Genomic DNA, 16,123 nt, shown 5'->3' on the forward strand with positions numbered 1-16,123 from the left:
AGGCAAAACACCCATACATATTTATTAAATGAATATATAATTGCGGGACCTGAAGATAGGTAGTACACCATGGAATTATAATAACCATGTGTAGAGAGCGGTTATTATGTGGTGACTGACTGCATGCACGTACAGTCTGTTTTTGTTACTATTTTTGTTTGTTTGTTTATTTTGAGACAGTCTCACACTGTAGCCCAGGTTGGCCTTGAATTTAAGGAAATTCTTCTGCCCTGGAATTGAATATGTGAACCAGAACATTTTTCTGAGAGATTCATCTGTGTTATAGCATGTAAGACAGTATGTTGGAAGAAACCAAGACATAAAAGACAATAATCTTAGTTACAAACTATTCCCACCATCCCAGAAGAAACCTCGAAAGGCATTCCTGTTCTTAGCCATTGACAACTGCCGATCTCTCTGGATTCATATGCTCTGTGCATTTCATTTAAATAGATTCCCATTGGGCCAGTAAAAGAACTCAGTGTCAGTTGCTGCCACACCTAGCAACTTGAGATTGCTCCTGGGACCCACAGAGCAGAAAGTGAGACCTGACTTCTACAAGTTATGCTTTGACCTTTACACACATAGGGGAATAAATGTAATATGTATGTGTGTTATAATATATATTAAATAGAGTCAAACCGGGCTGGAGAGGTGGTTCAGTGATTAAGAGAGCATACTGCTCTTTGAGAAGATAGGACTTCTGTTCCCGGCATATCAAGTAACTTACAACTGCCTATAATTCCAGCTCCAGAGGATCTAACACTGTCTTCTGGCCACCTTGGACAACTGCATTCTCATGTACATACCTTCACAACACACACATGCATACACATAATTAAAAGTAATAAAAATCATATAATCTACTTTAATGTTGTATTTCTTTCATTTAATGGTTTCAAGATTCACGTATGTTATTTGCTAACTGTTCACCAGTCAGTGGACAGATAGGTTGCCTGCATCATTTGCTGTTATTAATATTTCTCTGTAAAGGATTTGTCTAGACATAGTGTCTTTAGGGTGTATGCCTAGGAAAGGAATTACTAAGTCCTGTAGCCGTTAACTATTTGAGGAGTTCCCCAGCCATTTACAAGGCGTCTGTATAGTTCTACATCCCTGTCACCAGGTGAGGGTTCTGATTTTTCCATATTTTCAGCAGATCTATCTTTAATGTTTACTTTTATACTTATCTCTTGTGTAACTGCTGTAATTATCTCGTTAACCAGTCTAGAGAACTTTATTAAAGGCCACAGATTTTATACTGCATTACAGTTTTGTGGTTTCAGGGCTCAAACTGAAAGTTTTGGATGTGCTCGGCAAGCATTATACCACTACCCCAACATTCCTGTTGTTTAGATTTTGGTTTTTGTTTTCTGAGACAGGATTTTTCTTTATAGCCCTGGATGTCCTATAACACACTCTGTAAACGAGGCTGGCCTTGAACTCAGAACTCAGATATCTGCCTGTCTCTGCCTGGAGTGTTGCGAATAAAGGCATGTGCCACCACTGCATGGCTGTTATTTAGTTTTGTTGAGCTTATCTCTCGCTGCCTGGAACTCTTCTCTGTGTACTTCTGGCTGACCTGGAACTCGGAGACCTCCCTGGCTCTGCCACCCAAATGCCAGGATTAAATGTGTGTAATATCAAAGCCTGCCTGCCTTTCTCTCTCTCTCTCTCTCTCCCCCCCCCTCCTTCCTTCCTTTCTTTCTTTCTTTCTTTCTTTCTTTCTTTCTTTCTTTCTTTCTTTCTTTCTTTCTTTCTTTCAATAGATACAATTTTTACCTTATTTTAAAAATATCTGTTTACGAATAATATGTTTTAATATTCTCACTATATTGCATATATGATCATCAGAGAAGATATAATTTAAAGATGACATAAATAGCCATCCTTTGCACATTATTGTAGTAGAATTTGACAGACAAACTTAAATACTCAGCCGGGTGTGGTGGCGCATGCCTTTAATCCCAGCACTCGGGAGGCAGAGGTAGGCGGATCTCTGGGTTCAAGGCCAGCCTGGTCTACAGAGTGAGTTTCAGGACAGCCAGGACTACACAGAGAAACCCTGTTTTGAGAGGTGTGAGTGGCACAGTGGTACCACATTTAATGACCACACTCCTGAGGTAGAAATCCATGAGTTCAGGCCAGCTGCTCTTTACATATTCTTACTTGATTTTCTTTTCTCTCTCTCCTGTCAATCACATTAAAGGAGCCCAGTGTGGTGGCCTATACCTTTAATTGCAGCACTCAGGAACAAAGGCAGGCAGACCCTAGTTGAAGGCCAGCCTGGTCTACATAGCAAGTTGAAAGCCAACCAGAGCTATATAGTGAGACCTTGTATGTATGTATATCCATTTGTGCATGTATACATACATACTTAGATAAGTTGTCACAGGTTCTTCTTGATTGAAATAATAATTTTTTTTTCTGCACAGTCTTTCTATGTGTGGCCCTGGATGTCCTAGAACTCATTCTGTAGACCAGGCTGGCTTTGAATTAACAGATATCCGCCTGGCTCTACCTCCCTAGTGCTAGGATTAAAGGCATGCACCACCCCTTCTTCCATGTGCACTCTGTCTTTAAATTATTTTCTTTTTAATTCATCCTGGTCTGTTTAGGGATCCTGTGGCAGTGAGGGGTGAGACGTTGTAAGGAATATGGGAGGATAATAGATTATCATGTTCTATCTTACATGGCAGAGGAAGAAAGGAAGGCCCGGGAAACTCGTGCTTCATACAACTCTTGTTTTTTTTTGTTTTTTTGTTTTTTTGTTTTTTAATCTTCACCAGTGAGATTGGAACGGGAAGCTGAAGAGGAACGAATGCGGAAGCACAAGGCTGCTGCCGAGAAGGCTTTCCAGGAAGGGATTGCCAAGGCAAAACTCGTACTGCGCAGGACACCTATTGGTACAGACCGCAACCATAACAGGCAAGTTACTCAACTTAATCTAAGGTGCTAGAGATGAGCTGCTTCTGATCAGTTCCCCAGTTCTGTTTGTAGCGATGATTTCTCATTGTGCAACTATTGACTACTACTGGTGTCAGATGTCAGGGTTAGGAAGTTAGGTAAGACAATCTCCCAGGCTTGTTGGTAACTTATATCAGAGCTCTTGCATAAACCATGGGTTCTATTCCCATGATTAAGAAAAAGTCTCAGCCAGGCAGTGGTGGCGCATGCCTTTAATCCCAGCACTCGGGAGGCAGATGCAGGCAGATTTCTGAGTTCGAGGCCAGCCTGGTCTACAGAGTGAGTTCCAGGACAGCCAGGGCTACACAGAGAAACCCTGTCTCGAAAAAACCAAAAAAAAGAAGAAGAAGAAAAAAGTCTCCTCTTTTCCCCAAGGGTACCACTGATAGAAAATTTAATTACACAGACAGATGAACTGTCATCCAAATGGTTATTTTTTTTTAAATGGTTTAGTATTTTAGGAGAGATGGTTCAGTGATTAAAACCACTTACTGTTGTTGCATTTACTGTTCTTGGAATTGGGTCCAAGCACCCACATGGGGACTCAAACCATTTGGAACTCTAGTTCCAGGATTCTGAAAACCTCTCTGAACTCAGTCATGCATGTATACATGAAGGCAAAACATGACAGACTTTAAAATAATTTTTTTGTTTTTTAGGTAAGGTATTTTAAATTCATTCCTTGTGTGGAACCTAATGAGACAGAATAGACATTACAGAAGTGACACAGACATTAGATGAATTCCAGATGTCAAGGCATCTTGGTTACCCTGTCTTTCCTTACAACTCTTTATGTCAGATTGTGAGGAAGGCACTGTCAGCTGTGACCAGTGCTACTCCTGCTTGTTAGCAGTAAAGTGACCCAGCCGTCTCTCTGTTCACTGTTGCACTTATCATGGGTGTTACTAATTAATCCTTGTTGTGCTTTGTAGATACTGGCTCTTCTCAAACGAAGTCCCAGGATTATTCATTGAAAAGGGCTGGGTCCATAATAGCATTGACTACCGGTTTAAGCATCACCGCAAAGACCACAGCAATTTACCTGATGATGACTACTGTCCTCGAAGTAAGTATATCTGCTGCAGAGGTTGTTGACATAAAGCAGTGATCCCCATCCGTGGGTGGGGGGTGGAGACCCCTTTGCTGGGGCTGGAAGACCTTTTCACAGGAGTTGATAATCAGGCTAGGTTGAGGTCACAACAACATGAGGACCTATATTAAAGTTGCAGCATTAGGCAGGTTGAGAACCACTGCTTTGAGTATGGTGTCATCCTGCTCCAGGCGGGAAGTGGTCATGTCCAGAATGCATTGAACAAGTCTGAGCTGTGGAGCAGCCCAGCAAAAAGCACTGGAGTACTGTTTTCTCCTTAGTGAGTGTGTGGCTGCCTATGAGCTATGGCCACACCATAACTCAGGAAACAGAACTGCACGGTGCTGTTAGGAAAAAGATTTAAGGATTATTTCTTTTGAATGTGTTTTGACCTTCCTCTTTGTAAAGATGAAACATTTTTATGTGTTTGAAGCAGTGCTGTGCTATAGTTCAGGCTGGCCTAGAACTGTCAATCCTCCAGCCTCAGTCTCTTGAGTACCAGGATTGTAGGTGTGGCACCTCCACCCTCGCTTTGAGATAGTTTAAGTAGGAACTGTCTGTGGTTTAGGATTCACATGGATGACTGACTTTCCTGTGTCCCTTTCCCGGCTGTGGTTTCTTTATTACCACCCAGCTTCTGAGAGAAAGAAGAGCATGCAGAGAGACGAGAGCATAGTAGCCCTGATCCTAGCTCAATGAGGGAAGAGGGAGAGTGAGTACTTGTGGGTAATAGATTTTACAGAAATAGCTTTCAGATTTGGTACCTTGGTAATGTCTGTAGAGGCATCAAGCCTAAAACTGAGGTAGGAGACCAAGGAAACTGTTATTTGTCCTCTTTCTCTGCTTTTTAAATTAATTCTGAAATACCTTGTATTGTGCAAAGAAAATTTAGCTGTGCTGGAGATTTGACTGCAAAAAGGACAGATAAGGTCCTGAATGTCATTTCACTGCAAATCTAATAAGGAGAAAATAGACAGTATCTCATTTTAAATCAGGGACTGCTCAAGTAATCTCAGCACTCAGGAGCCTGGGGCGGGCAGGAGGTGGTGAATTTGAGACCACCCTGGGCTCTATAGTGAGACCTGTAGGGTGGGTGCAAGGGTGGACTGAGCCTGAGGCACAGTGGCATGGGTCTGTAGTTATAGTTCCTTGGAAGGCTGGAGCAGAGTGATACTTGAGCCCAGTTGTTGAAAAGGACAAAACAGGGAGACCACCTACCACCTGCTTGGGATCTCATATAACCTAGGGTGGTTTTGAAGTCTTTTTTAAAGTATGTGCACTGTGTGTGTGTGTGTGTGTGTGTGTGTGTGTGTGTGTGTGTGTGTGTGTGTTTGCACTGTGTGCATTTGGTGCCAGCGAAAGTCAGTAGAGGCATCAGATTCTATGGAACTAGAGTTACAGATTTAACTGCCATATAGGTTCTGGGATTTAAACCCTGGTCCTCTGGAAGAGCAGCCAGTGCTCTTAACCCCTGAGCCCTGGCTTTGGACTCTTTGATGTAGCCTAGGACAACCATGAACTTTTGATTCTTCTGCCTCTACCTCTCAAGTTTCTGGACTTATAGGCATGCAGCATCTTACCTGATTTTTATTCTTTTTTTTTTTTTTTTAAAGATTTATTTATTTATTTATTATATGTAAGTACACTGTAGCTGTCTTCAGACACTCCAGAAGAGGGCGCCAGATCTCGTTGCGGATGGTTGTGAGCCACCATGTGGTTGCTGGGATTTGAACTCTGGACCTTCGGAAGAGCAGTCGGGTGCTCTTACCCACTGAGCCATCTCACCAGCCCCCTGATTTTTATTCTTTTCTTGAAATAGAAATACATTTTTTTTAATTGACGGGTAGACATGGATTTTAATTTCTAATGTTTGTGTCTTCTTTACTTGTGTGTCTGTGCACCACATGTGTACAGGCCTGGTGTCCTCAGAGGCCCAGGCAGTTGTGAGACACCCTGTTTCTAAACAATAAAAACATAAATAGGTGATTTAAAAGAGTTATAAAGAGTCACTGATAACATTTTTCATCTGAATGTTGGTTATGAGGTATCTTAATTGAAAAGATAAATGCGAGTGTCCTTTTCTGGATAGATAGACTCTTTTTTCAGCTGTGTGTATATGTGTTGGATATATCCAAGAACAAAAGAAAACTTTCAGATCAGATGCTTGGGTTAGGTAGTTTATTTGTAGTTAGACAATGTCTCGTGGGTGCTCGCACTAACAGGATATTTAGTAGCACCACATCCTCTGCCCACTAGATGTCAGTAGGCATGTCCAAATGTCTCTAAACCCTGACCATGTCCTCTGGCACAGTCCCTATTAAGAACCATTGGGTTATAATAACCTGATAAAGATTGCTTCTCAAGAATTGTATTTCTCTAGGAATGTATTTTTATTTTTGTTTTAAAGTAGTGCTTGATTTTGGAGATACTCCTAATAACAAACTTAATGTAGCATTATTAATAATAAAACCACTAAGTTCTTTTATACATCTGAAAACTTTAAGGCTTCTTCATCGTAAGTTATTTTAAGTGTAGATTATATTACCTTGCAGCAAATTCTGGATTTGGTATACTTTACAGATACAAGAGGGCCTACCTAATGCAGTTGAACTAGAGAAGAGTTGACTGCAGAGTCAGGCTCTTCAGATTTAGAAGTGATTCCAACGGAATGTAGGACTTCTCAAAAGCTTATCTAGAGCATCCTAGTGGAGATTTGTTTTATTTTGTTGCCCCACCCCCTTTTTTTCTTTTGGGTGTTTTGAAACAGAGTTTCTTCATGTAGCCCTAGTTGTCCTGGAACTCACTATGTAGACCAGGTTGGCCTCAAACTCAGAAATCTGCCTTCCTCTGCCTCCTGAGTTCAGGGATTAATGACCACTGCCTATCTGGGGATTTTTTTCTATATGATATTGATATGTTTGTGTATATGTATGGGTGCATGCATGTAGACGTCAAAGGACACCTTGTAGGATTGGTTCTCTCCCCTGTGTTGGTCCAGGGGATTGAACTCAGGTCTGCAGGTCTGGGGGCAGGCACCTTTACCTGCTGGGCCATTTCTCTGACCTCTAGTGGATTTTTAGATTGATTTGAAGTTGGTTGATTATTTATTTTGAGTCTGGGTCTTAAATATAGTCTAGAAGTTGCTGGCCTAGAGTGCACAGAGATCTTCCTGCCTCTGCCTCCCAGATGCTGGGATGGATGGTGTGCACTACCATGTCCTGAAAGATTAGTGTGCTTAAGGCTTGAGCTGTGTAGCTGTTGAACGGTAGAGAATACATATAGAAGTTCTCAACTTACAACAGGGTTGTGTTTGATATATCCATCAAAAAATTTTAAAGTAGCCGGGCGTGGTGGCGCACGCCTTTAATCCCAGCACTCCGGAGGCAGAGGCAGGCGGATTTCTGAGTTCGAGGCCAGCCTGGTCTACAAAGTGAGTGCCAGGACAGCCAGGGCTATACAGAGAAACCCTGTCTCGAAAAACCTAAAAAAAAAAAAAAAAAAATTTAAAGTACTGTATGTTAAAAAATACAAGTAGTACACCTACCTTCCAGATGTGTCGCTTAGCCCTATAGTTCTACTTGTAGTGTAGAGTGCCAGCTGTTTGTGCTAGTGGAGGTACGGCTGCCTAGCATTGTGAAAGTGCAAGTCCCAGCCCCAGAAAAGGCACGGGATACAATATGAACTGTCTGTCATTATTACTATAAAACGAGTTGGGGACCGACCGTGTGAGACTTAAGTACACATTACAGTCTAACATTACAGTCTGTCGCCTTAAAACATTTTAATTAAACATTTAAAACATTTTTTTAGCAAACATACTTCCTCAAGGTTTGCTTTTTTTTTTTGTTTTGTTTTTGTTTTGTTTGGTTTTTCGAGACAGGGTTTCTCTGTGTAGCCCTGGCTGTCCTGGAACTCACTTTGTAGACCAGGCTGGCCTCGAACTCAGAAATCCGCCTGCCTCTACCTCCCGAGTGCTGGGATTAAAGGCATGCACCACCACGCCCGGCTGCAATTTCTTTTTTTAAAAATATAACTGTATTATGTAATGGTCTTAATAAATTATACATATGTGTAAATCTGGGAATAGTTGTTTAGAGATTTCTTAAATTTTATTAAAATTCAACAGTTTAGTAATTATAAATGTATTCTGTGTTTAATTGACAGCAGCATCTGTATATTGTTGGTCTGGGCATGGAGTCTATTTAGGTTTTCTGAACAAGGAGTTGGTTGTTTAATGTATTAAACTTAGCATTTGCATTTCTCTTAGGTAAGAAAGCAAACCTAGGCAAGAATGCGAGTGTGAATGCGCACCATGGACCAGCACTAGAGGCTGTGGAGACCACTGTGCCCAAGCAAGGACAGAACTTATGGTAACACAGCACCTGGGAGCTTGCTCATTCTTATTCCTTTCCAATGTTAAGGAAGAAATACTTAACACAGTAATAGTAAAGATATTTTATGTTGCTCATTTTTGCATATCAAAGCTTACTGTTGGGTAAGGGGTGTGGCTCAGGTGGTAGAATGCTTTACTACCATGAGTAGACCTGAGTTGCATCTCCAGCAGCTCCTAAGCTGTCTGTGGTAGTGCATTCCTGTAATCCCGGCTCTCACGAGATAGAAGCAGGACACACCAACCTGGGCCACATAATACCCTGTCTCAAAGGAAAGAAAACCAAAACCCTCACTGTTAAAAAACCAGATGTGATCTTTTGGTAACCAGCTATTTTTCTCAAAGTTCAGGATTTGATTTTCCCCTGCTTGTTCTACTTTAGTTTCTGTTGCTGTGATAAACACTGTGGCCTAAAACATTTGGAGAGAAAAGTGGTTATTTTAACTTATAGGTTACAATCTGTTCTCCAGAGGAGCCGGGCAGGGCAGGAAGGAGTTCATGGCAGGAGTCACAGACTGGTCTTTACTGGCTTGCTCCCGGGCTCACTTTTAGTTGCTGCCTTTCTTTCTGTCTGCATAGGGATGGTACTGCCCACGGTATGAAAGCAATCAAGAAATGCCCCGCAGGCCTGTCTGATGAAAGTCATCCCTCAGATTGAGGGTACCTCTTAGTAATAGTTGTATCCAATTGACAACCTAGATTAGCCATCACACCTCTTGATAGTCTAATTTTGTATATTATAATTGGATTTATCCCCAATTCTTTTTTTTTTTTTTTTTTTTTTTTTGGTTTTTCGAGACAGGGTTTCTCTGTATAGCCCTGGCTGTCCTGGCACTCACTTTGTAGACCAGGCTGGCCTCGAACTCAGAAATCCGCCTGCCTCTGCCTCCCGAGTGCTGGGATTAAAGGTGTGCGCCACCACTGCCCGGCCTTATCCCCAATTCTTGAGACACAAAGTCCTCCACTGTAGTTCAGGTGAGCCTGGAACTCACTGTGTAGCCCAGGCTGACTTTGCGCTCACTCTAATCTTCCTGCTTTCGCTTCCCAAGGTACTAGGATCACAGGCATGCACCACACGCCTGCCGTGCAATACAGCTTATGTTGCCAAAGCTTCTCAATAAATCTGGGAATATGAAGTATTTTGAATTTGGTGATTACACTTTGCAAAGTATGTGTAAAATAAAATTAAGATGCATAAATTTATTAAGTAAATTTTATCCATTGGAAAAAATTAAAAGTAGCTTTTAATGTATGTACAATTCTGCTTTTAGGCAGAGCTAGATTTTGAGAAGGTCTTTACTACTTTTGGTTATATAAAATATGTTCAGTGCAGTCACTTAGCTGTTTTCTTTTTTTTTGTTTTTTTTTGTTTTTTTCGAGACAGGGTTTCTCCTTGAACTCACTTTGTAGACCAGGCTGGCCTCGAACTCAGAAATCCGCCTGCCTCTGCCTCCCGAGTGCTGGGATCAAAGGCATGCGCCACCACGCCTGGCTCACTTCACTTAGCTGTTTTCGATTGAGGTATATTTACTTTTCTTTTTCTTTTTTTTTAAGATTTATTTATTTATTATATGTAAGTACACTGTAGCTGTCTTCAGACACTCCAGAAGAGGGCATCAGATCCCGTTACGGATGGTTGTGAGCCACCATGTGGTTGCTGGGATTTGAACTTGTGACCTTCAGAAGAGCAGTCGGCGCTCTTAACCGCTGAGCCATCTCTCCAGCCCTATATTTACTTTTTGAAGTCATATGGACAGATGTTCTATTGCCTTTATAAAGTCTATCTCTGAGCTAGGTGGTTGGCGCATGCACCCTGTTAGTCCCAGAAAAGAGTCTGAGGCAGGTGCATCTCTTGAGTTCAAGGCTAGCCTCATCTACAGATCGAATTCCAGGACAGCTAGGGTTACACAGAAAGAAACCTGGTCTCAGAAAAAACAGACAAGTGTCACTGTATTGTAGCACTTCCCATAACTTATTAGGTGTTCTAATAGCAGACATTAGATTGAACACAGTTTGAAAAGCTGGAGAGATGGCTCAGCAGTTAAGAGCATTCATTGGCTGCTTGCTCTTCCAGAAGTCCTGAGTTCAATTCCTAGCAACCACTTGGTGGCTCACAACCATCTGTAATGAGATCTGATGCCCTCTTCTAGTGTGTGTCTGAAGACAGCTACAGTGTACTCATAAATGAAATAAATAAATCTTTTAAAAAAGAAAAGAAAAGAAACCAGTTTGGAATTCTGCATTTCTCACTCACTGTCAGCCTGAGACTCCATGCACCGGTGGGTTTTCATTGTTCTTCCGGTGTGTCCGGTTTGCTCTGCTCCTGCAGGTTCCTGTGTGACAGTCAGAAGGAACTGGATGAACTGCTGAGTTGTCTCCATCCTCAGGGAATCAGGGAAAGTCAGCTGAAAGAGAGGCTGGAGAAGAGGTAAGTGGTTCTTCTTGTCACTCAAGTCTTCTCAGAGTTAATGGCAATATGTGAGTGTGTGCTTGGTCCCTGTGTAGATCAGCCTGACCTTAAACTCAGAGAGCTGCCTGCCTCTGTCTCCCTAGTGCTGTGATGAAAGACGTGCGCCATGATACTCAGCAGCAGTATGGTTTTTGTTTGGACTTGTTTACATGCATGCCTGGTGGGTGTGGGTGGGTGTGGCTGTGTGTGTATTTTGTTTTTTAATTAGGTGCTTAGCAATCAAAACCTTGGTCCTCTGGAAGGGCATCCAGTGCTCTTAACAGCTGAGCCATCTTTCCAGCCTCAACCTGCATGCTTATTTGAAACAGGGTCTTCTGTAGCCCTGACTTATAGCCCAAGACAACCTTCCACTTCTTACCCTCCTGCCTCTATCCTCTGTGTGCTGGTACAGGTCTCAAGGAGCTCTTGACGAGAGCTATGTATAATCATATCTGACTTTCTGTTGATAATCTATTAAAATAAAGTTACAAAGATAAGTCTGTAACCTTTGATGTTTACATAACTTGTAATCTTTTTGAGCATCATGTTTATTTGGAAAAACATATTTTGCAGGTATATGATCTAGGGTAACACACTTGCTCTATGCCTAGTGTGTGCCCTGCAGCAAGCTATGAGCCATTGTAGTTAAGCAGTATTGCAAAAATGCATTCCTACCTGAGTTACTGTTCAAAACTGATCAGTCATTATTCATGATAGACCAAAGGTAGAAGTACCATAAATGTCTACCACTGATCAGTAGAAAGACAGAAGGCGACCTGTCCAAACAGCATACTATCCACTTACAAAAGGCATGAAAGCTGGAGAGATGGTTGCACAGAACAAATGCAGATTTTAAAAAAAGCCCATAAACAAACAAAAATTAGTGAAGCACTGGCTTGTGCTGCCACATGGGTAAGTATCAAAACATTGTGCTAAGCAAAAGAAGCCAGACATGAAAGGCTACGTGTTGTATGATTCTGTTTATGTCAATATCCAGTATTGGGTAACACAGAAACAGAGTCAGATATTGGCTGCTGGAGGATGTATAGAGTACTTGTAAAAGTTTCTTTCGGGGCCTGGAGAGATGGCTCAGTGGTTAAGAGTATTACTGACTGCTGTTCCAAAAGTCCTGAGTTCAATTCCCAGCAACCATGTGGGGGCTCACAGCCATCTTTAATGGGATCTGATACTCTATTCTTGTGTGTCTGAAGACAGCTACAGTGTACTCTTACACATAAAATCAATAAGTAGTTATAAAAAAGAAAAGTTTCTATAATTTCCCTTTTCCCTATCTCAACGCCTACAGATACCAAGAAATTACTCATTCTATTTATCTGGCGCGAAAGCCAAATTTGGGTCTAAAATCTTGTGACGGCAACCAGGAGCTCTTAAACTTCCTGAGGAGTGATCTTATTGAAGTGGCGACGAGGCTGCAGAAAGGAGGGCTTGGCTACATGGAGGGAACATCGGAGTTTGAGGCCCGGGTAAGAGTGCAGGAAAATCCCCTGGGAAAGCTGCCGCTCTTAGAAACTCAGCCTAGAGTCATTTCTAGAGCTGTGTCTTAACCTGCTAAAAAGATCAAGTTTTGGTTTAGGTTTGTTTTGCATAATACCAAAAGATCATGTATGTAATGTTTTCTTTGTCATCTCTTTTGTTTGCTAAGTATCAGGAAATGGGCCAAATCTAGTTCTTTTCTCTTGCTGACATTGGGTTCTTTTTCTTTCTGGCTTGATTTTTTTTTTTTTTTTTTTTTCCCTACATGGACCTTACACATAGAAGATCAAGCTCGCCTCAAACACAAGTGATTTCTTGATTCTGCCTCCTTTGTGCAAGGAATACACTTGACTGTATTCATTAAAATTCGTATTTCCTATGTGACTGACAAGATTGTAGTGCACACTGTTTAAGAATGCACTTTTGTGAACCGAAGGGTTAGGAACACACACTGCTCTGGTAAGCACCACATGGAGTTTCCAGCACCCAGATGCACCTCCAGCTCCTGCATCACACGGCCCCTTGCTGCACTGCACTCAGGTACACACACTTACTCAAGCAGGCACATAGGTATGATTTAAAATAAAATAAATCTTTATTAAAAATGTAAGTCAAAGCTGGGCAGTGGTAGCGCAGGCCTTTAATCCCAGCACTTGGGAGGCAGAGACAGGCGGATTTCTGAGTTTGAGGCCAGCCTGGTCTACAGAGTGAGTTCCAGGACAGCCAGGGCTACACAGAGAAATCCTGTCTCGAAAAACAAAAAAAAAAAGAAAGAATATAATTTTGATAGTTACTTAGTGCCTGTCTCTGATTCTTCATCTGTAAATAAACAGAGGTTTAATGGAGACGAAAGAATGTAAAGCTTAATGCTTGACCTCAGCCAGAAAGTCAGAAAGCTTACGTCTTAGACATCTCTGCTCTCCTTGCCTGTGTTTTATTTCCGGCACTGGGGTTTAAACGTATGGCCTCACGCATTCTTCTTCACACAGCCTCTATATCTCACCCCTCACGTTTGCCCTGCATGTAGTAAGTAGTAATTACTGAGTGGATGGATTCCTTGGAGCAGGTGGAATTTCAGTGTTCTGGATCCTTTTATAGGGGAAGTGGAAGAAGTCAGGTGCTGTTAGATCCCTAGTTATTATGGAAGGCACGCAGGTAACTCGTGGGACAGTTCTGGATGTTAGGGCCAGCTTCTTTATTGGTCTTGTCCTCCTTTCAGTCTCAATTTTAAACCTTTCTTCCAGGTCATTTCCTTAGAGAAACTGAAGGATTTTGGTGAATGTGTCATTGCCCTTCAAGCCAGTGTCATAAAGAAATTTCTGCAAGGATTTATGGCTCCTAAGCAGAAGAAGCGGAAACTCCAAAGTGAAGATTCCACAAAGTCCGAGGAAGTAGATGAAGAGAAAAAGATGGTAGAGGAAGCAAAGGTACTGAGATGCTGAGTCTAAGCACTGGGAACGCCTTTGAGTGTAAGACCGAGAAGTAGAGCCACTGCCTGTGGTTGAGTTGTCTGTTTCTACTGAACAGCTGTGTGTTGAACACATAGTAAGGTAGAGAGTCTAATGAACACGCTTGCCCTGTGGCAGGCTCAGCATCATTTAGCTTTACTTATGCTGGGAAGTCCAGTTCTTCCCCTAGTAACAGTGTAGCCAGCTTCTGTTGTGGCTCTGTGTTCTGGCCTCAGCTTTACCAGAGTGGATTGTTCACATGTCAGCATGTCATTGCTATCTCAGAAAAGATGGACCTTCCTGGTGTTTCTAGTAAACGAGTATCCCTTTCACACCATCTTAAAACTGAACCCCCCCAGGTGGTGGGGCAGATCTCTGAGTTTAAGGCTAGGACAGCCAGGGCTATACAGAAACTCTGCCTCAAAAGGAAAAAAAGAGAATCGAAACCATTGTGAGTCTAGGCCATCTGTGCTGGTGGAAAGGAGTGGCCTTTGGGCTAACTTATGAGGGTGGCAGGGTGGCAGAGCAGTAGGTGTGGGAGCTGGGTTCTGAAGGAACCTCAAGTGCAGATTAAAATGATGTATGTCTCACTGTCAGACAAATCCATCTAGTTTTCTTTTGTTTTTTGTTGTAGCCAGTGTTCTCACTGTGCTGGCCTGGAACTCTGTGTAAACTGGCCTAGAACCAGAGTTCTACCGGCCTCTTGTGATTAAAGGTGTGTTTCACCATGCCTGACCTTTTGTGTTGTTTTGTTTTGCTTTAATCCAGGGTCTTAATATAGCCCCAGCTGGGTTTGAACTCCTGAATCCTCCAAGTGATACACAGGATAGCATCACTATAGGCAGATAGTTTCAATAAGTCTCTTCCCTGGGGGCTGCAGGAATAGGAAAGCAGTTGAGCGCATTGGCTGCTCTTGTAGAGGACCTGGGTTCAATTTCCAGCACCCACATGGCAGCTCACAACTGTCTCTAACTCCAGTTCTAGCTGGTCCAACAAGCACTTTTATCTGTGCATATGTGATTACAAGCAAAAATGCTTAAGAGTAAGTCTCCTGCTCTTCCTAAACGTCTCAAGAGTTCATGAACAGTTGTTTCTCCTTACTTTCCTTAGACCCCCGTGGTGTATGGTTCAGGGAGGAGTGTTTGGAGGAAGCGGCTTTACACACCTATGACTGTATTTATGAGAAGCTGGTTTACTGAATGCTACATGGGTTTTGTTTTTAACTCAGTTTTTGTTTTATGTGTATGTGTGTTGCACATATTTGTGTGTCACAGCAAGTGGGGGTCAGAGGACAGTTTGCAGGAGCCCGTCATTTCATCATGCAGGTCTTGTTGGGCTTGGTGTCGATTGCCTGCTCCCTGTGAGCTACGCTGCCCTTTAACCCAGCTGTATATGGATTTTTATTGGAAAGCTCTTAGAAAGGATCTTTCCTTGCTATTCATTTTTCCTGTGACATTTTCTTCTTACTGAGGACCAACAGGTAATTAAGTCTCATTAAGGTCCCTTTTTGTACTAAGCCCTGAGCTGAAATAAATACAAGCCCTGAACAGTACAGAAGTGGGGAGCTGCTTGGAGAAGTCGGTTAGGTTGCTTACTGAGTCGCTCTGCTGTGCTCTGTTCTAGCAATGCCCTGCCCTGCAGCTCCCACCAAAGGGCAGCTTCGCCACAGCTCAACATTTTCCACTGTCCTCTGCTTTGAAAGTTTCCACTTAGCAAGGGCCAGAGTTTCCTTGGCTGGGACCAGGCTGCTACATGAGTTTATGTCAGTCTCGTCTGGGCTCCAGTTTCTTGGGATCTGTGAGATCGTTTCAAGGTCTAGGGTATTCATTTAAAATTTTTTTAAAAATAGTGTTTATTTCCATCTATATTGATATGTGTGTGCCTGCTTGTCTATGTGTGCACCATGTGCATACAATGCTTTCAAAAACCCAGAAGAAAGCATCAGCTCCCCTGGAACTAGCGTTACAGGCAGTTGTCAGCTACCTGATGTGGGTGCTGGAGACTCTACAGGAGCAGACGTACTCTTAACTGTAAGCCAACTCTTCAGTCCTAATCTATAAATGTAGCACCAATTTTGTTTCTCTGAATTGAGAAAGATAATGTATACTTTAGGAAAATCCTGGGGTTTGTCATTCTTTCTCTCTTTCTGTCTCTATTTCTCTTCTCTCCTTCTCTGTCTCTTCTCTTTTAAGACTGGGTCTTTTATTTTATTTTATGTATGAGAGTTCACTGTAGCTGTCTTCAGACACACCAGAATAGGGCATCAGACCCCATTACAGATGGTT

General features: G+C 42.3%; 1 protein-coding gene across 3 annotated transcripts in view; it reads left to right on the plus strand.

The window, feature by feature from the left end:
- The window catches only part of Baz1b (bromodomain adjacent to zinc finger domain 1B), a 62,353-nt gene that overhangs the window by 34,358 nt on the left and 11,872 nt on the right, over nucleotides 1-16,123 (plus strand). For all 3 annotated transcript variants that reach the window (XM_021162486.2, XM_021162487.3, XM_029477264.2), the window contains exons 8-13: nucleotides 2,790-2,928; nucleotides 3,900-4,033; nucleotides 8,325-8,427; nucleotides 10,777-10,875; nucleotides 12,203-12,380; nucleotides 13,635-13,817. In XM_021162486.2, the coding sequence (XP_021018145.2) occupies nucleotides 2,790-2,928; nucleotides 3,900-4,033; nucleotides 8,325-8,427; nucleotides 10,777-10,875; nucleotides 12,203-12,380; nucleotides 13,635-13,817 (836 nt within the window). The remainder of the gene's footprint in view (nucleotides 1-2,789; nucleotides 2,929-3,899; nucleotides 4,034-8,324; nucleotides 8,428-10,776; nucleotides 10,876-12,202; nucleotides 12,381-13,634; nucleotides 13,818-16,123) is intronic.

Source organism: Mus caroli, unplaced genomic scaffold (assembly GCF_978045245.1).
Source record: "Mus caroli unplaced genomic scaffold, Mus_caroli_1 scaffold_4, whole genome shotgun sequence".
NCBI lineage: Eukaryota > Metazoa > Chordata > Mammalia > Rodentia > Muridae > Mus > Mus caroli.